At 41.0% G+C, this 22,925-nt stretch overlaps 2 protein-coding genes and 1 long non-coding RNA gene across 7 annotated transcripts; 2 read left to right on the top strand and 1 right to left on the bottom strand.

The window, feature by feature from the left end:
• Positions 1 to 898: 898 nt before the first annotated feature.
• On the top strand, positions 899 to 11,597 carry LOC117955910 (dual specificity protein kinase CLK4-like). 5 transcript variants are annotated; one of them, XM_034890685.1, is made up of 13 exons: positions 1,100 to 1,245; positions 5,096 to 5,204; positions 5,592 to 5,686; positions 6,219 to 6,375; positions 7,404 to 7,470; positions 7,761 to 7,874; positions 8,029 to 8,195; positions 8,936 to 9,030; positions 9,163 to 9,292; positions 9,375 to 9,457; positions 9,554 to 9,633; positions 10,388 to 10,478; positions 10,551 to 11,597. In XM_034890685.1, the coding sequence occupies exons 2-13, from the start codon at positions 5,168 to 5,170 to the stop codon at positions 10,701 to 10,703; spliced, it is 1,269 nt and encodes a 422-aa protein (XP_034746576.1). In that variant the 5' UTR covers positions 1,100 to 1,245; positions 5,096 to 5,167; the 3' UTR covers positions 10,704 to 11,597. The 5 variants fall into 5 exon arrangements, with proteins under 5 accessions (XP_034746575.1, XP_034746574.1, XP_034746576.1 ...); XM_034890684.1 differs by lacking the exon at positions 5,096 to 5,204 and having other exon boundaries at positions 899 to 1,245; positions 10,554 to 11,597; XM_034890683.1 differs by lacking the exon at positions 5,096 to 5,204 and having other exon boundaries at positions 899 to 1,245.
• A 2,210-nt stretch (positions 11,598 to 13,807) lies between these two features.
• Positions 13,808 to 18,031, bottom strand: LOC117956125 (glucose-dependent insulinotropic receptor). The gene is made up of 3 exons (XM_034891032.1): positions 17,884 to 18,031; positions 15,241 to 17,366; positions 13,808 to 15,081 (listed from the first exon to the last, which is right to left on the bottom strand). The coding sequence occupies exons 2-3, from the start codon at positions 15,809 to 15,811 to the stop codon at positions 14,390 to 14,392; spliced, it is 1,263 nt and encodes a 420-aa protein (XP_034746923.1). The 5' UTR covers positions 15,812 to 17,366; positions 17,884 to 18,031; the 3' UTR covers positions 13,808 to 14,389.
• Positions 18,032 to 18,221: 190 nt separating this feature from the next.
• On the top strand, positions 18,222 to 21,212 carry LOC117955196. The gene is made up of 3 exons (XR_004658977.1): positions 18,222 to 18,396; positions 19,825 to 19,941; positions 20,519 to 21,212. It is a non-coding gene; the product is annotated as an uncharacterized LOC117955196 (long non-coding RNA).
• Positions 21,213 to 22,925: the final 1,713 nt, after the last annotated feature.

The following is a 22,925-nucleotide window of genomic DNA, read 5'->3' as shown; positions in this document are numbered from 1 at the left end:
GGTCCATCTTTTGTCAAGTCGCAGTGCAGAAATCCAAAAAAACAAACTCAGCAATTGTGGTTGCTAGCCTATTGGATTCCGGGTCCTGTCTAGATGGTAACCATAGGTTTGTTAAAGTCTTGTGAGGTAGTAAGAGGTTATGGGCATTGTCCTCGAATGGCTACGGTTAGGATAGGTCATCATGCAACAAGCCTTGCTAGGGCTGTCAGTGACGCAAGACACTTTGAAATCTCATTTAAGCAACCAGAGTGCCTGGACTGAGACGCATCTGTAGAAGTCCGTTTGGAATTACATTTCAAACCACCTCCAAATGTGGTTTGAAAATGCAATTCTTGTTACTTGCTGTCCAGACTTTGTAAAATCAATTGGATACAATCTGGATATTCACAAAAAACGGATTTGGAATGGCAGGCTGAACAATGCCTAAACATTTAATAAAGTGTATTACTTTTCTCAAAACATTAATGACGTGCTCCTCAACTGAGCTGTATCAGGTGAGCTACTAGTCTCTGTCAGGCGTTATTATGGAACCCATGCAACACTTCTATTGTCCAGGCGTCTATGCTAACGCAAGGTAACCTAACCCGATAATATAGAACAAGTTATACCACATTGAAGAGTGAAAACAACATTTAAATGACATGGAAACAAAACAACATACAACAGTGTAGGACCCACAGTTTTATACCTGGGTCTGTCATGAACTGTGATGACACTGTGTTCACATATGTTTTTTTGGCTTGGAGTGTGCAGGTGTACAACCTTTTTTTCATTGACACTGTTTTTGTAATAACCTTGCACCCACGTGATGTACGTTTAACTTCCCTTAAAAACTATGTTCTTCCATCACACAATCTCCCTCATCATTTTGCATCAACAGTGTCTGATCACACAGAGTACACTATGTTTTCCCCTGGAAAGAAGAGCCCCTGGTGGGTCAGGCCAGGGGTCGAGGCTAGAGCAGCTCCCCGTGTCCCTTTTCACTGCAGCTGGCGGAGGATTTTACAACCTAGAAGTGCGCAGGAATGTTCACGTCTTGGTTTTCTGTGGGACAAGATGTTTTATTGCACGGACGCCATTTCTCTCTCTCCTTGTTTGGCAGCTATGCAGTGTGGCAACAAACGTTTGCAGAGTGGTATAAAGAAGATGAAGAAGAGAAGGAAAGGTTTCTTAAACAGACTAACAGGAGACCAAACAGCAGCGAGCCAGTAGCAGAGGACATCACAGTTTCAATTGCAAAGTCAGGTAAGCAAAAAAGAAACCACTTTAACTAAACACAGCAATGCATGTCCAGAGCAAGAACCCGACGTTGCATCCACTAGGAGTTGACCTGAAGTTGGCAGTAATTGATTTTCGTGCCAATATTCAAAACGTTTAGCTATAAAGAATTATGTTAAACCTGATTTCACTTGGCTGGTAATAAGACCAAATCAGTTTCTGTGTGTCAGTATCACTGGCATGCTCCATTAACTAGTGCAGCACACATGTGTGGTTAGGCATAGTGCTCATTGTTAGAGCTATGTAGACTGTTGTTAGGTTTCATCTAAGTGTATTTTAAGCCATATCAAATGAACTGTTTTTAAAACTGATAGGGCTGCATAATCCCCTTTAAGTAAAGGCATCAGTCACCCATCTCAACCATCTGGATTGAAATTGATCACATCCCATTCAAAGTAGCGCCAAAGCTTTAAGAATCAGAAGGGCCCAAGGAGAGTGATTTCAGACTGTCAGTACGTTTTCCTACACTTTGATCCAGAGCAAAAAAAACTGTGCTTAGTAGAATTATGAGCTTTAGTTATTTGTTAAAACCAGAGTTCATGTTTTTGTGGTGGGAAACAATAAAAAAAGACAGTAACACAGAAAACAATTATGAAAGAAAAAGAGTGTGGGTAAGAGTTCTAGCAGCACACTTTATATACTGCAGATCAAGAAAACCATGTCTCAAAACATCTTGATGCATAGACATGGAATGGAAAGGTCAAATAAAATGGAGCTAAAAGGAAAGATTACAACGCTGTGAAACATCAGGAGAGAAGTTGATCATGGATCAACCAGTTGGAGACACACCAAAATCGGAGAGGTACAATGTGATGTTTTGTTTTGTGGAACCTTTTGGATAAAAGCAAACCAGTCAGTTAAAAATGTGGCAGCCATGTTGCAGAACTGTTACGATTGCAAAAACAAAATGTTCAGAATAGATAAAAGTGCTGATTTTATGGCTCTGGCTTCATTGCAATCGCAGAATTCATGGTCATCAGTGTAGAAAGAAATAGTAGAAATGATCAATACAAACGTCATCAGCACACTTGTTTGAATTACACAGACTTTGTACCAGCTGAGCTGGCAGGGTAAAGCCCAGTTCAACTAATTCAAAAATGTGCATTCTCTCTGTAAAGTCTAGTCATTTCAGGGTTCCAGTGTGTGAATGGGGGCTTAAGTGTCTCTGAAGGGGTGCTAGAGACTTTGTAAGCAGTGCTTAACAAGAAACCTAGAAGGTTTAAAACTTGTTTCCACATTAGTTTAGTGTGATAACATTTACTAATTAGCACTAACAGCAGCTGAGGCTGATAGGAATGTCATCAGTTTTGCAGTTATTTGGTCATAAATGAAAGTGTTGGACAATTTGGAACTATACTTTGCTATAATTCTGACCTGATGATGGAGCTATTTAAAAAGTTAAGGGATCACCAAAGTTATCCCAATTCAAAAAAAGTGCGACCACAATTCATCCTCGGGGGAACAGAAATGTGTGAACCACATTTCATGGCAATCCCATACGGGCAATACTTGTCAAGACGTATCACTCAAAACCAAATGTGAATCCTATGGTAGTGCTGGAAAAAAGAAGTCATGGGATCCCTAGAAGTAATTTAAATAAATAATTTGGGAACCATGGATAACTGTACAAAACCAATGTATCTTGTAGATGTTAAAATATTTGACTGGATAAGTGAAAAGTTTCCCCTGCCAGTAATAAGGGTGATAAGCCTCTTCCCTATTTTCCACTCTATAAAACCAAAACATCACAGGTAAGCATTGATTCCTGAAGAATATCAGACAAACCATTTGCAGAGAAGGCTGACCTTCATGTGCCAGACAGTCTAAAATTTAAAACATTTCTGTGAATTAGTTCTAGACACATTTAAGTCTATTGGTAGCTTGTATTGCTCTCATTCATTTTGCAAGCTGTATGCACTTCTCCAATCCTGTCAGTGGCCAATGAGTAGCGAGTGTTAGATGATCTTAAGTGAGTGACAACAGTCCTGCATGTTGTCAGCAGGAATGAGTCCCCCTCAGCCCAGATTTACAGTCAATCAGATACAGCTGAGCCGTGACGCACGGTTTAACACTCCTTCACATCGTTAGCTATAAAAAGCAAAGCCCCTCTGCATTATAGGCCAGTCAACCAAATTATCTAAATATTTCCAAAACAGCACAGTAAAAACAGGTCATATTTTTAAAAAAACATCAATTCATCAATTTATTCATTTGAAAGGAAAATGCTTGCTAATTCCTTACTTTGCCCTTCTAGGAAAATAAATAAATCTGACACTGACCTTTCACTGTTCCAAAGGTAACAAAAAAGTTAGATACACTGTAGGAGTGGAAGAGGTGATGAAAAGATGAATATAAGAAACAATGTGGAGGGTAAGAGATACTGGGAAACCCCCACTGTGAGTGGCATGTATGCTATTTGTGGAAGAGGTGACAGGGTGGGGCAGAGAGAAAGGTTTTCATGGCATGTCGATTTACTAGAAGCAAACTGTAAGCTTGTAGACAAGTTGTCAAGATGTCAATCTCCAGTTGAAAACCTGATTTACTTTAATTAAAAGACAGAGTTCATGAGATATATGCTACATGCTATATTTTTCTTCAGACTAAAAGCAACACTGATTTGATTGCCTGTGGTTCCAAAGCTTGACGTGGCTCATGAATCTGTTGCCAGAGTCCATTATTGTCTTAAAACTATGAAAAACACATCTCCAAGCCATGACTGTTGTGTGACGTGTCCAGCTGAATAAAAACAAAAACTGATGAAACTACATATTTGAGAACTGTTCTTAAAATAATGAGTCTTCAGAAGTTGCATATTTCTATGATAGCTAACTTTAAATCAAATCATATGAATGTCCTGTCATCGTTGCTTTGTTCATGTATTTCTGTGTCCTGTGGATATAGAACTCTACATTGTGTTCTTGTTTCTATTCTATATAAGTTTGCCATATCCAATGACTGCTAAAACCTAGTTTCCCCACAGGGACTATTATAGTTTCATGTTATCTCCTAGCCCCTCTGGAACTTGACCTGCTGGCTGGGGGGGTTGTAACTAAGCTTTTTCCTGAAGGCCACGGAAAGATAGCGATAGAGCAAAGGGATAGAGACACCAATAGGTTTCTGGGTTGGAGGATGTGGCAATATGTAGCCTATGGCTTTGGAATCACGGGTTGAAGGAAACAGAGAATTCTTTGTCTTTGTAGATCCAGGGCTGTGGAGAAGAGAGGGTTTGATTACCAGATAGAGGACAGAGGAAGAGCAGTGTTCCCAAACCTTTCTCTGCAGCCATATGAGACATTTAAATTGAATTGAATTGCGATTTCGTTTACATGGAAACGTTTCCCCTTTACAAAGTGTGGCAGAACAGCAGAGAACAGAAAACTACCAGAGGAAGACTGAAGAGTTTGCAACCTGTAGGATACATTCAGGTGCATCAACAGATCTTGTAAGTTATAATGCTCTCATTAAATATTTGAAGCACTTTCCTTGTAAGCGTATGGAACAGAATGACGTCAATTGAGTTTTGTTATTCAAGGAATGCATTTTTTTGTCTTCTTAACTAACAATAAAGACTCACTGAGTCTGTCGGTCCAATTTAATCCAGTATCTTGGTCATGTGATGGTTTTTGCGCCATTTTGGTGCCCAGAGAAAAAATCCCACCGTAAGCATGCTGAGGGGAACTTTGTCATTACAACCACTAGTTGTAAGAATCTATACAATCGTGAAGTTGTTTGTCTATGTTTTATGCATCCTGCGACTTTGATACTTACCAACCGTAAGCATTGTCTGCCTGTGTGTTTCTTCTTCTTATATGTTCAATATTCACCAGACATCCAGAGGCTGGAGCAGGGGGAGCATTGGGTCTCAGAGCACAGTGTGTAGAGCAGTACTATGGGCAAGAAGGACAACATACACGGGACTTGGAGTGGTAAACTTATTTTCTTTCTTATTTATTTGGTAATTTAACTCACCATGACTCAGTAGGCTATGTGAGAGCGTCTTACTCAAGGACTCTTCAACAAGTAGTATGTGAATGAGAAGAAAACAGTAAAACATCATAAACAGTTCACTTTTTCTGTGCATTAACTGCTCATACTCAACCCATACATGCCGTGTTGGAAAATCCTGCACGTTCAGTCACACTGCAAGAGAATAACAACATTGAACATAAGCTCTGCTGTTTACCTCTTCGTTAGCAAAAGATTAATTGATTTTTACAAACAATCTCAACAAATAAGTTACGGTAATAATTGATATCCATAAAATGTACTCAGGCAGCAGTAAATCCTCTCTCTGTCTTTCTTTTTGGTGGTAGATGGTGATGACCCCAAAACAGACGTTCATGCTGAAAGAAAAACTACACGTTTCAACCAGAGGACACCCGGCACCTCCTTAGAAACTGGTAACTCGGTACGACTCTCTTTTTGGTGTTTATCCTCCTCTCATTTTGATATTTTGTTTTTGAATGGAAATATTTCATTGATAACATTCGAAACATTGGTAAATAAGTGTTGTTTGGACTTCAGAAATACACATCAGCTATCCAACTAGAGTTTCCAAAAATACGGGACAAAATTATTTTGTTCAACTGTTTGCTAGATATTGTGAGCTGCTTTCTCTAGAGGGACAAATTAATTATCATAAAACCCAAGGCAGACTCTACTATTTCTTATATGATTTCAACTGTCAACTTATCTTTGGGGGGTTCTTGACACTTGACATGGTTTTATCTGAGGTCAGAAGTGAACTATGCCTGCTTTCCTTGTTCCACTTAGTGTGATTTAAGTTCAGCCTGACACCCACTGGACACTAACATGTTTCAAATTGTCACCCTGGCTTTCTTTTGCACTGTCTTGTCCATGTGTCTTCTCAACCTGTGGGTCACCATGCACACCCCACCAATTCGTCTTTCGTTTGTGACATGTGTCAACACTAAACTCAGCCTGATGACAACTCGCTCCAGCTTGAATGTGCTTTTCCTGGTGTCAAGGCTGTCACTGCTGATGATGGAGTGAAGAAGAGTGTCATAGGAAAGAGCGGCGAGGACAACGGAGAGGGACACCTGGACTATCACATCGGCCTTGTGATGAAAGAAAGATGTACTCGACACCAGCCTTTGTCTTGTCCTTGTCATAGCTTTGATGTTTTGAAATATTTCCATTTCTAAAGGAGCAGTGTGTAGGATTTAGTGGCATCTAATGGTGTGGTTGCGGATCGCATGGGATCGGGGGGGGGGGGCTGCAGCCACTTGGCACATGGCACTGGTCACACATGCAGCCCATCAGGTGATCAGGGGAAAGCATTAAGAAAGCCAGCCCAAAGCCACATGGGGAGAGTGAGGAACAAAGGACCAGAGAGGCAACACTGCTGGATTTTTTTTTGCACTAAGGAGATAGGCCGGGAAAAAAGAACTGACCTCTCTCTCTGCTCTAAACTAGCACAGGACAACACCGCATGAAAGCTGACAGACCCCGAACAGGAAGTATTCTAAGTTAAAGTTTGTCCCACTACCCTTTCCTGATATGAGTTATTAAAGGACACTTTATGTTAAAGCTAATTGTCTCATAGTCTCCTATTGTCATTGTGAATCTGGCTTTCTAGTCCCCTGGGTTGCTACGGAAGCCACAGTGCTAACCATTGGGCCACTGTGCTGCCTTATGTAATACAAATTACCTCACCCCTCCCTGTCCAAGCGTGTATTAGAACCTACAGTGACTTCATGTAAAAACGTGAAAACCCTCTCTAGAGCCAGTGTGTGGTTTGGCCGTTCTGGGCCACTGTAGAAATATGGTGGGTTCTGTGGAAGGGTGGTGTGTAAATGATAGCCCTAGACCTCAGCCATCTAACCATAGCCATTCAAGGTCAGTGCCTTTAAGGTGATTATACACTTAAATTATACATCTGAATTTTTATTCCAATGGAATTATATTCCATTGTGGCCAATAGATCCCCCTAAATCCTACAATCCAGTGCTCCTTCAAAATAAGGATATTATATTTTTGGCCTCCTTCACATAATCCTTTTTTTGATGTGTGAAACATTCAAATTTTTTTTCATTTACATTTTCCTTTTAAGGCATTCTTGCTGAGACTGTTAAACCAATTAAATGTCTGTCTGTCCTTCCCAGATGAGGTGGTGTCCACACTGGGAGTAGGAGCCTTTGGAAAGGTTGTGGAGTGTATCGATAGAGACAAGTAAGCCTGCACGCTGAGTGAACCTTGACCTTCCACCTAAAGGATGGTAATACGTCTGGTGATGAGTTTCTCTGATTCAAATCTGTATTTTAGAATTTTTTTTGGTCTCCATTCACCATGATGCAACATATCCTCATACAATATAGGCTACAGGGCTGCCAACTCTCACGCATTGGCCGTGAGACACACGCATTTGACTGGTTTCACACGCGCACACCCCACCCCCCGATTTCTCACGCTGAAGTGTCAACCCGCTCGGTCAAATTTCTGAAGATGTTGTTGTTCAACAGAAAGGACCATGTGGCTGTGAAGATTGTGAGGAACACCGAGTGTTTCCGTGAAGTAGCAAGGTCTGAGATCGCTGTGCTGGAGGACATCAACATCCTGGATGATGACAACAGATTGTGAGTGTAGCTGCAGCAGTCCTTCAGAGTGAATCCTGGGGGGGGAGTTCTACTATAAAACAATTTGATTTTATCTATCTTGTCCTTGTATTAGCTATGGGCAAACACAAATGCTACGCCTCATGTTTATGGATCAATGACTCTCTCCTGCCAGTTCCTGTGTGAGGATGCTGGACTGGTTTGAGCACAACGGTCACATCTGCATCGTGTTTGAGCTGCTCGGCCTCAGCACCTTTGAATTTCTCCGACAGAACAAGTTCCTGCCGTACAGTGTGGAGCAGATAAGACACATGGCATTCCAGATCTTCAGAGCCGTCTGCTGTGAGTCAAGTGTGTGAGTGTGTGTTAGCCTCTTTGATAACATTTCACAGTGGAGAACTAAGGGAAAAAAATATATATAAGTACAAAAAATATCACAAAGAAGTTTTTTATGTTTGGCTGAGGTGGAGAAGTGAAAGCCGAGGTACACGACTTTCCTGCCAGGGAAAGCTGTCTGTATTTTGCAATGTACCGGAGTTGTGATGCCGTTCCTGCGTTGTACATTAACCAGCCAGGATTACCATCAAAAAAGAAATGGATCAATGGTGAGGACAAACGGATGGATCCCAATGGGTGTAGCTTTCCTTGTTGGGAAAAGCATTGAAAGAAGAGAAGAGAAGGGTCCAAGGGCAGATATAATGACCTCATCTGACGACTCCATCACTCTGCCTTTTCTTTCCCTCTGCCCTTATTTGCACGTGAGGGCATGAAGAGAGAGCTCCTGGGGGGTAGTGGAGATGCTGCAAGCTCACCTGCAGTCATACGTCATAAGCATTTCAACAATATCTGTGTAATTACTCTCACTGCCAGAGGGGGGAAACAAAAGTTCCCTACAGCATGTTTAATATGTTGGTCAAAACATAAATCTCTTACTTTCATCATATTTCCCAAATCATGGGGTTTGTCTGGCTCACTTTCAATTATACTCATTGCGCCTTCTTCTTCTGCAATGGTTTAATGGCTGGAGCATTAGTGCCACCAACTGTTTATCTCAACGCTCAATGTTTTTGTGTGTTTCACAGTCCTGCATCGTAACAAACTGACCCACACAGACCTGAAGCCAGAGAACATCTTGTTTGTCTGCTCTGACTACGACCTGGAGTACAACGATGTGATGGTAAAAGTTCCTAAAAACAAATAAAACATGACATGCTCTCATTTCAAGATCTGTCAAGTAGTGAAGTCTGTGTTTGTGTGTGTGTGTATGCATGTGCGCGTGCGTGTATGTGCTATTTTTATTTTTTTACAGAAGTGTGAGGAGAGGAAAGTGAGGTGTTGTAATGTGAAAGTGGTGGATTTTGGCACCGCAAAATTTGATGATGAAGACCATGAATCTGAGGTATCAACACGCCATTACCGAGCTCCAGAGGTTATACTGGGTACATACACACACACACACACACACACACACACACACACACACAAACACACTTGCATGTCAAATGATGTGTTTGTGCACAGGTCTGGGCTGGAACCAGTCTTGTGACGTTTGGAGTTTGGGCTGTGTCCTAATGGAGTTTTACCTGGGACGTACACTCTTCCAGGTACACACACACACACACACACACACACACACACACACACACACACATACACACACAAATACAAAGTTTTTTTACCCTGCCTGTCTGTTTTTTCAGACCCATGACAGTAAGGAACATCTGGCCATGATGGAGAAAATCCTGGGACCAATTCCCCCCCACCTGCTGAAACAGACCAGGTAACAGACATATATGTATAAGGGCGAGCAGACTAGCCCAACTATCGATTTCTCTAGAAAGATCCTCCCTGGCTCCCAAAGTTCTCTCAGGCCAGTTAGGAAGTGATCTGGATCAGCCTTATAGGTGGAGGCATCTAGGAGGCAACTATAGCACAATTGTTTGTGTTTGTCCAATGTGCTCTTGAGCAAGGCACCGAGCCTTTCCATCAACAGCCCCCCCACTCTGACATCTCTCCATTAGTGCATGTGTAGGTACTGAGCATGTATGTGTAACTAGGGCCTATTTGTAATGTGTGCAATAACAACAGAGTGTAAATTGTAATTTACCCTTGCAGGATTAATAAAGTATACATTATTAGTATTAGACATAACATAGTATTATTATTTGCATGTGTTTTCTTAAGTTGCAGGGTGTCGTCCACAGTATTTATAGTCCAAAAAAAAGTTTAAAAGATGCTACAATGATATTCAATTCTTTACATAGTGTTTGTTTAGACAAATTGAGAGGATTGTGTGCCTGCAGGGAAACAACAAAACATAGCAGGGGTGAGCATTGTTTCCATCAGTTTCCATGGTGATTCATTCTTATGACTGAAAGCATCACAGGTTATCTGTTTGTTTCTGTATATTAATAAGCTGTCCACGGCTGCAAGTGTAACGTGAAATTAAGTGCTGGTGGGGAGAAGGTAACTCTCTACTTGCAACTAACTACCAAATGACCTAATGGCATGTGTATGTGCTGTATTGTGTGAAGAAAGCAGCATTACGTGCACAACGGGCGTCTGAACTGGGACGAGACGAGCTCTACTGACGACTACATCTGCAAACACTGTATACCTCTCAAGGTACATAGATCAGCCTATCAGCTGCAGCTGTGAGGTAGCAGCAGAAACTCCGAGTAACTGTCTGTTTCTCAGCAGTCCATGGGCAAGAAGAGCGAGGAGGAGAGTCAGCTGTTTGACCTACTCAGCAGCATGTTGGAGTACGACGTCTATAGACGGATCACTCTGGAGGAGGCACTATGGCACCCGTTCTTCAGCCCGCTGAAGATGCAGAAGCCGCGCAGCTAACACACACATAAACACACACACACTCAACATATGCCTCAGGCTGTTAATCAGTGCAGTTACTAGATTGTTTGGGTTTGTAGTTCTGAGTTGATGAGTTGAAGATTTCTTGTTTCATTAACAGTCATAACAGTTCTACAGAGCATTCCTTTCTACTTGAAATCAATTTGCAAACATGCTATCATCATCCATTTGCATGTTACTGTAAAGAAAGCCAAGTGTACTGCAGAGTATTTTATTGTGTTATTCCTTTAGTGATTCATAGTCATTGTTGTCAGCAGTTTGTTAAAGGACAAATCCGGTGCAAAATGACCCTAGGGGTTAATATTGTCTACCGAGTTCAACCGTTCTCTGGGATTTGTTTTCAAGGTAATCAAATGGGAATCACAAACCGCTAATTACCTTATAATGCTAGTCGTCGGGGCACAGGTAAAGAAATCGCTATTCTGTACCAATAACCACACACCTCCTCCGCAGAGTCTTCTTCTTTCACAACCAACTCTTTCTCTCAGGACAATGTAAACAGTGTTAAACACAAACATACATACATACTAGGCTCGTTCGAGATGAACTGTGCCTCGCCTGTAAAGGGGACAAGAGCAGGTGGCAGCAGCCGGGGGTGGTGACAAAAATCTTTTCCAGACAATTTCAGCAGCCTTTAGGCTGAACAGGAAGTGATAGAAACACTGTAGTGTGGTTCTGGTTTAATAAAAATGTTATCAGACCCCGTATATCAACATGTACACAGTCTCCAGTTGTTTCAATTATGACAGAGTATTTGTCAAAATGCTCTGCATGTGATCTGTTGCTGAGTTTAATAAACCATACACTGTAGATGATCTGTGATCTGAATAGATTTAGTCTCTCTGACTTCTAAATCTATCAGCCACATACGGTTTGTACGGAAAAAGCTTTTAAATCAGACAAATAGCAGTTAAAATCCCTCCGATTCAAAATTAACTTGGACCCTGTTGCCCTTTCCTGTGGAGTGCCTCAGGGTTCTGTGTGATGTTTAATTTTATTTGCACTGTATATGCTTCCGAGGGACATGTAATTAGCCAATTTGAAGATATCCGTTATCACTTCAATGCAGATGACATCCAGCTTAATGTCTCTTTTAGCCTTTAGACTGTTTGACTTCCATTAAGAATTGGCTGGCAAACATCTTCCAAACAGCGCAATAAAGATAAGACTGAAGTCCTTATTGTTGCTCTAGACACCACAGCTTCCAAGGTTACTCAGCTCTCGGGGTCCCTTTCTTCAGTGGTACAGTCCAAACTGAGAAATCTTGGTGTTAAATTTGATAAAAACATGTATTTTGATCAACACGCCAAATCACTGACCCACACATGTTTCTTTTTAAATTAACAAACATTGCCAAACTTAGAGCTGTTGTTTCCCATTTAGAGCTTGAGAAGATCGTCCATGGTTTTATATCATCCCGGCTTGTACGGTATTTTTACAAATGTTTGTCATGTAAAGCACTTGGTGACTTTGTAAAAAGCACAATATCAAATAAAGTTAATATAGCAGTAATAAATTGAGTCTATTTCCCAGCACAGGGTTTATGTACAAGATGCAGTCTCTCAATATAAAGTAAATGTTGACTATCTAACCTAGAAATCCCTGACTTTATCTGGTGAAACTGCTCTGTTTATACAGGCTGCTGACATGCAAAGTAGACAATATTTATCAAGATTTAAGCAGCCGAGGAAGTTTCCATGACTGAATAGTTACCCATCTATGAAATATTACATGTGCATTAGCGACCGCTTGGATAAACTCAAGGCTTGACTCCTATCTGTGAACCATCAGTTTAAAGCAACTAAATCACATTTACGTTATAAAGCAGGTCCGGGGTCCAAAGCACACAATTTCTGCATAATGACATGGCGAGTCTGGCTCATTACCTTTGCTGCATGTTATCTTTGATCTGGTAGGAATCAATTTATACTTGACCCAAAAGAGGGACCAAAATTTAAACGCCAAAAGATAGGTCTCAAAAAGTGTTTATTTTCTGGTGGTAAAAATAGACATTAAATAACTTCATGAATTGAGCTGGCCCACATACACGGGTGGATTATGAGACAATGGGGCCCTGGGCACATGCAAAGTCCCCCCACCCCCTAATTTTGTTGTTGTTTTGCATATTATCTTTTTTAGTATCTATCTTTGTTGTTGTTACACATCTTTCTGTGTTGTTGTGTCTATTTGTGGTCCTTGTGTGTCTCTTTATGGTTAATTTGTCTCTTTGCATTTGCTTTGTGTCTACTTGTAGTCGTTTTATGTATCTTTGTAGTCATATTTCATATCTTTGTGGACGGTATGAGTCTCTTTGTGGTTTGTAGGCATCCATGCCGACACGAATACAACTATAGTTTTGGTATCTTTAAGATTATGTCCAAAATGATGCTGACTCCTCATTTGGTGATTTGGCACTGGCACTTTAGCTGAGCTGCTTGTTAAATGCATAACTTTTATTTAAAATATTGATACTAGATACATTTTACGTATTATTTGCACATTTCTTTTTATTTTTGTCTCTTTTTTTAAATTGATTCATCTTGTGTTGGATGTTTTGTAACAATTCAATGTTTCTCTTCTATCAAAGAGCGCATCCACACACGTTCCTAGCAACTGTCAATTCTGCAATTTAATCTACAATCTAGATCTAGATATATTTTGAATTCCTGCTATGGTGTATTTTAGGAAGGCAGTGACAAGCCAAAAACATGCCTGCAAAAAGTTAGCCAATCAGAGACTAGAATCTGTCCAAAACATCATTAAAGTATCCCAATTTTTAATTTTCACTTAGGAAAAGGCCAGAACTTAACACTCCATGGAGAACAAAACACTAATGGCACTTTCACTGCAATGAATTGAACTTAAATTTCTCCTTCTTGGTAGTTGGTAGCAATTCTTAAACAAAAATGTATTTTATATTCAACTTAAGTTTTTTTTGTTTTTTGTTTTACTTTGAACTCTTTTTTCAGTCCACTTTCTCATGGATTTTTCCCTTAAAAACACATGGGATATCAGATTTGCAGTAAGTGTGCATAAAGGGCTAAAAAAGTCAGTAAGCCCCCCCCCCCCCATGCACTGATTTCACAGTGAGACAGGCCTGAACCCTTGTGGACTCATCTGGAAACGCATGTCAAAATCTGTGATACTGCCCCTTACTGCCACTGACGGTTGGCCCCTCTGCTTCCACTGGGAACTATGAAATCTTTAAATTATACTGTAGTGCTGCCACTGTTAAGTGTCTCCTACTTGCTGTCACTAAACTATAGCGATAGCCAGTAGCATGGCTAAAAATAAGTAATAATAAACCAAGACTTCATTGAATGCTGCATATTTGTTGTGTGTTCACAGGCAAAATATTCTACATATGCATTTGTTCAAACGTGTTGATAGATGGTCGGAACTCAAAAGTAAAAGAACGGGAGAGAAGGTTTTGACTTAAACTTCATTAGCTGTCAGATTGGGATCAGGCCTTGAGGAATTGGGTCACAATGACCTGAGGCCCATTTGTGCATTTGAGATGGCGCGAGAAAGGACTTTTCCGTGTGAATTATAATAAGTGTTGCAAATTTTATTTGGAAAGTAATGCTTTATGTTTTTAGTTTTGAAAATAACGTTCATAATAGCCATGTTTAGTTGCCGCTGTTTCTCTGGTTTCCCAGTATCTTTCACAAGCTGGTCGTGGCAGATAGTGGCACAACGTAAGCCTTGTTGTTGCCGATAATAGGTTGCAACAGCAAAGGGTTGAGAGTATTTCTACAAGATGCATCAGCTTGAGTCAGGACAGGTGGCTGCGGGTCACAACCTTCTGTGACACCTGGTGGTCGAGCGGCCAACAACCTGCTTATAAAGCAGGAGAACATGGCTGCTAATTGCAGCCGCACCTCCCTTTGCCAAAAGGCGTACACTAGAGGGTTGATCAGTGAGTTGGATAGTCCCAATAACCACAAATGATTCTCTAACACGGCAGTGAGTTTGCAGCTTTCACACAGAAGGTGCACTATGCATGCAACAAAGAAGGGACACCAGAGGACCAAAAAGAAGCCCACAAGCACCCCCACTGTCCTCAGGGCCTTGACGTGGCTCCAATAATGGCTCCTCAGATGCTGATGCTGCTGATGATCCTCGCAATGTTGATGACAATGGTGGTCAGCCGTCCTGGAACCAGCTTGCCTAACTTGACATATCTGCTTCTGATGGCTGCAAGCGATCTTCAGGATGTCCAGGTAGATGTAAAGGAAGGCAGAAAGCAACGGGAAGAAGCACGCGCTGAACAACACGATCATGCCCACCTGGTGAATGACAGAGAAAAAGGCACAGAAACCGGCGTATCCTTCCGCCTGCAGCTGCCGCACCATGACTGAGGAACAGAGAGCATGGGTCATTTGCTATATCACAATTTGATCTTTGATGCAATAACAACAGAGTGCCTTTTGCTTTTTGATTCTTCTGAACACCAGCTCTTTTTACCATGACACACCATACATTTATGAAGAAGTTGTATATTTTAAGGTCTCACCTGGCAAGAATCCCATAGTGAGGGAGCTGATCCACAGAGCCAGCAGGGACCCAACTGCTGTCCCCTTCCCAGACAGCTGGGAGTACCGCAGGGGCATCTTGATGGCTGCGTAGCGGTCAAGTGAGATCAGGAACATGGACATAATAGATGCTGTGCAGGGTGATGTCACGAAAGCCATCCGCATCAAACACCGGGTCTTGCCTTGAGCAGGAGGCGTGGTGTTTGTGGGCGCAATGTTATTGATATGGTTGTGCTGGTTCGGAGTGATATTGTTGCTGTCGCTGTTAAAGTTGAAGTTTTCTGTGGCCAGGCCAGTGATGGCCACACCCACCAGGGCATCAGCTAGCGCCAAGTTGAGGACAAAGCACCAGCTCTGGCTTCTCTTCCTGAGGAGCAGCTTAAGTAGAGCGGCTGCCACCAGCAGGTTGGTGGAGGTGATGAGGCAAGAGGCGATGCTCAGGGTCACACCCATCACCCGAGGCTTCACGTCACTTTGGGTTGTCAGCTCGTTGGTGTCCATGCTGTTAGGAGTCATGATAACAGTGTTCCCGGTGCTCACATGTCCACTCATGTATGACTTGTTGATTACCAAAACACACAGCTTTTAAGTTGAAATCCACAAAGCTGACATAGAGCTGTGATCAGTGACTGTGTTTTATTCTTTACAGTCGTTCATTACAAAATGTGGCACTTGCACTATTAGAAACTGTTAGAAGCGCACAGATGCTCCAACACAAACTAGGTTAAGACTGTTATCTATATCATAAAGCAAATCTTCAAGAACTCCAACATCTGACGGCACTTCACCACAAGATGAGCTTTCTTATCAGCCAATATTGTCCTTTCCCGTTAATCCAATGTCATGCAATGTTTCCACAGTTATTAATGTCAAAGTTTAAGGAGGACTAAAACACTCTGTGGCTAAAACATCCATTCGATCTCACCAGTTTCATCTGTGTCCTTAAAATCCCTTCAACAAATGCAGAAGGACAGAAACACTGAGAGCATTATCAGCAGTTCTCGCTTGGCCCTCCCTTTCCCACACACGCACACACACGCACACGCAACACACACAACACACACACACACACACACACACACACAGTGCATAGACACACTCCCACACAGCACAAACAAATACATAACCTTCTGCTGCTCATCCGTTGCTTCTGTTGCTGCTCTCTGGGTTTGACCCTTGTCCCAGCTGCCTGCCTGCTGGCTCTCTGTCTATTTCTTATCATTAATTTATGTAAGCCTATCATTTGTATCAGGAGACTTTTTTTTTATACCGACGCTCGGAAAGTTTTCCAACTCTAAGTACGCTATATACAGAACACGCTTAAGATAATGCATATATAAGGGCATGGGGAGAAAAGATGAACGAAACAACAACCGTGTGGCCACTTTTCATGTCAACAACACACAAAGCAGGTTAATAATCTACAACCCCAATCCTTTCTATTTAAATGTGAAGTATAAATATTTATTATTAGACCAACATACAATGATATGTTAAAGAAAGACATATCAAATTAATTAATTAATTAAAATATAATTTACCTCTAAATCACAGCATGCTGGAGGAACAATGATGGAACATAAATCAAAGATGAAATTGAAATATAAGTGAAAACCTGGGCTACTAGCAACGGATCATATTCTGAGTCTAATTTTGGTACTGATTTGGTTTATTATAATGCAGTGTGAAAGCATCTTATCTATGTGCCATGTCAATTCAAGTAAACTGTGTACTCTAATGCAGATAAAGGTCATGTTGCAACGCTGCATGCACTGTTGATCAACAGTAGTGACAGTGTTAAAAAAAAAGGTATTGCTCTGTGTCGCATTGAGACTAATTTACTAAAATCCATTTAGAAATACATAACACAAGCAGCCAAACTGTGTACAGTTTGCTGTACAGAGCTGAATGAGCTTTGTTAAACTCTAACCCTACTGGCTGCTGTCCTATTCTGGCCCCAGAGCTCCCAGGAGACACATCTGGCATGATGGGACTATTTTCCACTAAGATTCACACACAAATAGATCTGGCTAATGATGCTTTCTCGCTGCACCCACTCCAAGCCTCACCTGGCATCACATCAGCTTCTCAAAGTAGCAGCTGTAATCTGTGAGAAAAAAAAACTAAAAGAAAGAACGGAAACAATCCCTATCTAAACTAAATCTGGTTAATGATTAGCCTTGATGTTGTGCCAATAACCTTTTCATATCCTTTTAAAAATCAGTTAAATATACACTTTTTCTGTCCGTACTTTATTTTTGTTTTATTTTACTTTAAATGCACTACTTTATGATTTGAATGTTATATGTGTTATCTGTATCATATTGTATGTTTAATGTAAAACACTTATAGGTACATTTTACTTACACTTACAAATGTTAGCACACTAAACATGGTGAACATTATCATTGTAACCATGTTTACATTGCTGATGTTTGCATTTACCTCATTCATTTCGGTTCTGGAAATATTTGCAAATTAGCACTTATTTAGGCTAATGTTTAACAAGATAATACCTTTTTTTGCATATTTACATTTTAGAAAACGTGACATAGAAAAAATGTAAGTGATCAATTTGGGGAAGTTTTGTACTGTAGTGTCGTTATAAGTTTGACCCTATTTACCTGTGTCTAAACCATAAACATAACTGGATCTTGATATAATGTGAGGGTTCACCCAGCATCCCATTAGGTAACACAACCCCATCCTCAAACAACGACACAACAATCCCAGCAAGCCCAGAGCAGTGGAGCACAGTTTCACCGGGTTCAATATGAGTCCACAGAAACCTGAGAGGAAAGATCCTCTTTTTAATACCTCTCACAACCCCCTCCCTCCCAACAAACCAACAGAAACACAATGTAGGAATGTTGTTCACCCCTGCTAGACCTTTCAGGACCTTTCAAAACATAGTCTGGGTCAGCAGTAATTGTGCCCGGTGCCCAGCAGCACCCAGGGAGACGGAATCCTGTTTATACCTCTGCCAACACCATCCTCCAACTGCTGTGACGAATTCTTGTGCCTCCACCTGGGCCTGGGATCTGTTTCTAAGAAGCCTCAGAGTGTTTTTAACCAACGTGAGGAGTTTTTCCAGATCACTTTGTCAGGAAAGAGTTCTTCTCAACAGGATTGTTAAGGTGATGATGTTATGTGAGTAATGTCATAGGGTGGTGTGTGGCGTTAGACAGGAGCAGGGATCTAGCTGCTGCTTCTCCATTGTGATTACATATCAACGTGGCCTGCAGCAGAGTTTGAGTTGTATCAGAGACCTTGGGGTTGTGTCTGATTAGTGACAATCAACTCAACTTTAAAGGTCAAGTCCATTACATTATTCTAGTTTTTATATAATTTGGTTGCTTCCCATTAGTGTTCCTCATGTATTTAAAATCCAAATAGTCATATTTTCTTTAAGTACAAAATTTTAGCGTCAAAAGCTGTTTTCCTAAGCCCTTCTAAAAACCTTTTCTTCCATGACCTGTTATAGGTTTTTAGATGATGACATTGCTACATATATCCTTATCTATAGCAGAGATGGAAAAAGTACTCACTTTCCGTACTCAAATAGAAGTTAAGATACTTGTGTTAAAAAATACTCTGGTAAAAGTAGAAGCACTGATTTAACTTCTTTACTCAAGTAAAAGTAACAAAATACAGGCTGGGAAATTTACTTAAAGTATAAAATTAAAAGTAGCCTTGCAAATGACAACCATTGTTAATGCATAGCTACCTGGACCACGCATATGTTGCGAGAGAGTGAGAGTGAGCTAAGGAACTTCAGTGGACATGGAAAAAGGCACTTTATCTGCCGTTGTCTATATTGTAAATGGATGTCTGCCAATAGGCCTAAACATCACATATACAGTATGATGATTGTGACAGAGACTGGGACTCCAGGTTAATAACATTCTGACTGAGTTGCAAGATATGAATTCAGTTGTGATTCTGTGAGAATTCACAGATCCAGTTTCTCTTTTTTAATCTTCCCCTTAACATTTCAATTAATCTACATGTATGTGTGTGTGCTCAAATATGGCTTTTGGAAAGAAAATAAAGGATAAAATATGAATTACTAAACAGGCATTAATTAAGAAGTTCCCCATACTTTAGCAACAGAGGATAGCAACTTAGCTAACTTTGACTCAGCTAGTGCTAGTATTTATGGTAATTATTCATAACCTCATTATCTTACTGAGATAACCCACTTTGCAGCTTTTTTTTGCTGAGGCTGAGTAGCTGGAATTTGCCTTTAAATAAAATTGCTTTCTAGCCAATTAAAAACTTAATTCATAAATCATAAGTAAGACGAGTGGACAAAATTGCACTTTCTTCTTGTGTTTGAATCTGACCTGACAGCAACTGCTTTGCTGTACCAAAGTCTGTCAAGAAGAAAAGTTTCATATTGAATATATGCATAATGTGTTGGTACTTTTTGAAGTACCGGGCATAGGCCAGGATCTTTGAACTGAAAGTCTTTTTCTGCTTTGTGTCAGTGTACCAGCTACAATCACCAATGTACAAGAAAGCAACAACAACCAAATAAGTGATTGCATTTGTGTTTCTATCAGACGGAAAATGTCCTTAAAGAGACGGCTGCTGTCCATGTTGTTGTGCTGTGTTTATTGCGTGACCTCGCTCTTCTGCCTCCACCCAAACCGCAACAACTGCTTCTCAATGGGAGCTCGGTGAGTGTGTTAAACATCGACTACTGTTTAAGAACTGTCTTGGTACAGAAAATTAAAGTTTTTGTGTATGTAGTTTTTTAATTGTTATTTTTTTCACATGCTGTGTTAGAAGTTGTACTTCAACATATCTGAAAGACTACAGCAAATGGACAGCTGGACATTTATTTAGAGGGTAGGATTTTCACGTTTTTTTATTCAAGACCAATTTAGCCTGGGTTACTTTGCATGTGCAGTTAGTTAGCAAACTCAAGGTCGTCAATTTGCAACAGATATGGTGGTGAGTTATGTTAGGAGCTAAGTTAAGTTAGGAGTACGTTAAGAGTTAGGGTAAGTTAAGAGTCAAACAAAAAAGTTCTTTAACGTAGTGTATTTGCATATGTGCTCTTCTTCTGTGGCGTGGGTGTGCTAGTTATTTATTTTTAAAAGAAAAACAGTTGAAGATGCTCGCTCACTCATATGGCATTCCAGCACAGCTGCTCTTTTGGCCCTTTCTTCAGTACTTTTCCTTTTCTTCCTTTTCTCTCTTAACTTTTCTCTCTCTCCACATCTCAGTTCAGTTCTTCTTAATTCCCCCTAGGAATCTGTTGTCAGTTGTTCAGCAGCTTTACCAGCGTGCCATTCGACTGCTCCGCACCACTCTGTGATCCTCAGCGCTGCCTGTGTTTCAACCAATAATTCCGGACCTGTCCTGCCACTGCGGCCACTGTGGTTATTTTCAAGCATGTCCACCAGTAGGGCATCACCAATTTAAACAATAAGAAACAGAGAAAGAGGAATGGTTTCACTCCACTCATGGACTTTCAGTTTTCTCTGACTTGGGATCCAATCGCCCTGTTGTGCTCACTACTGCAATTCTCTAACTATATTTTAGATGAAGGGGCGAGGAGTATCTGAAAAAGTAATTTTTTTTACTGACGTGGATTAACATTGTGGATATCTGCTGTGTGTTATGCGAGTGAAGTGGAAAGGACATAGTCATTGAAATGCATTTTGAGGGTTCACTGTGAGCTTGGCTGCTGTGCTGTACACTGCAACAGCAGAAGTATGAAGGTTAAGGAAACAGCCTTGTAACCAAGAGGTTGTTGGTCAAAATTTGTGGACACGCTGGCAGTTTTGTTGTAGTAATCCAAAAGTCAACATGTATGAATCAATGTTCATGGAATGGTCTTAAAGGAGACTGGGTCAAAAAGGGACTTGAGAATAATCAGATCCAATCCAAAATGCAGTCAACCCAAACAGACCCAAGCGGAGCTAGAAAGAGAGAGAGAGAGAGAGAGAGAGAGAGAGAGCACTAGCACTGGCAGCAGTAGCATTCCCCATCGATTACGGAGCAGCCATAATTGAAACAAGTAGAAATACATGTTATTTTCCACTGAAACACTATGTGATCAGAACTGATAGTGAGTACTCTCAAAACCTGAGTTCTGCACCAATACCACCAGGCGCTAGTGTGACCGGTTATGGCGTATTTCCACTACATGGTACCTCCTGGACTGGACTTGACTCTGCTCACCTTTTTTGGTTTTCCATTAAGAAAAAAAATCCCTGGTACCTGCTAACAGGTCCTTTTTGTAGTGTCACCTCAGTCAAGGTTCCACGCGATCTGAGGCGATACCAAAAGGTATCGTGAATAGATATTGTAGACTACTGATTGGCCAGAGAGAACTGTCACTATTCACTGCGTCATCATTGCTAGCGACAGACAGGGGTGTCCTGAACAAACCCAGCATGTTTAAGTAGTTTAGCCAGCGTTATTTTTTTTAAACTAAATATGTCTTCTGGCTGTGGCAACAGCCACATGCAGAGAATCAAAAACAACTCACCTTTGATGTTCTGTGTACTGTACGTGTTCCGTTAGGTCACGGCAGTTTTCTGCTATGATGACCAGCTACGCTCTCCTAACACGTGAGGCGGTATTAATTTGCAAGCGAAAAAGGAGGACGGGGCACCCTAGTCGAGCCGAGTCGAGGCAAGTCGAGCCGAGCCGAGTCGAGCCAAGTCGAGCCGAGTTGAGCCTTAGAGAACCAAGATGACCAGTGAAGACTTCAATATGCCACATCAACACTTAACGTGTGCTTTGCAATGGCACAGTTGTACATAATGTGTCCTTACTTCCCGGTGTAGGAGCTCTATGGGGGACATACAGCAAGAGACACATCAAATTCTGACACATGGAAAAGGGAACCATGTGCACCAAGACAGCTTTGCATTGTTTTTGTTGTAATGCCATTTATAACTATATGTAGGACATTGTTTTAGATTTAAATGGCCTTTTTGGACTGCCAAACAGTTTTCTATACAGACTTTACTGTTGTGTAGCTGCCTGTCCCCATTAAATGACAAACTAGGTAAAGGCATATGAGTGGACTGATGGCTTTACTGGCAGGATGAAGACTGCCTGCAGCTGTCACTTGGCAGCTAAAACCACTGCAAAGACCCTTCCACACATGCAATGCAAACCTGAATTTATTTAGACATTAACCAGAGGAGCTGTATGGGAGAACGCAAAATTCAGAATCAGTTGGACTGGAAATTAAATGGACTTTACTCTGCCAGCTCCCTAGTACAAAGTCTGTGCAATCTCCAATTTAGCCCATGCGTGAACAGAGCAGTTGGTGCAAAACCCAAAGAAAGGAAACGTCCACAAATGAAGAACGAAGACAGCAACGAAAATATCAAACTGAAGATATACCGAGATTCAGGAATTTCGGTTGGTAAGTGCCAATTCTGAACCTTTCCGACAAATTCAAGTAACAGCAAGAGCCTTGTTTGTTTTTGACAATTTTACAAACCGACTACATAACAACGGTGTAATCTACGTCATGTCCTACCTTCTGCATACTGTTGCGAGCACAGCCCCTCACCTAAACCCAAGGATTTCTATTGAGAATGTGTCTGACACTTCTGTTGTGTGATATGAAAAAGGGCAATATTATTAGTTAATAAAAATAGAAAGATCCACTCCAATGTTCACTCCAATAAAA

This window comes from Etheostoma cragini, chromosome 13 (assembly GCF_013103735.1).
Source record: "Etheostoma cragini isolate CJK2018 chromosome 13, CSU_Ecrag_1.0, whole genome shotgun sequence".
NCBI lineage: Eukaryota > Metazoa > Chordata > Actinopteri > Perciformes > Percidae > Etheostoma > Etheostoma cragini.
The sequence above is the reverse complement of the archived record's forward strand: the minus strand, read 5'-3'. Positions and strand labels throughout refer to the sequence as shown.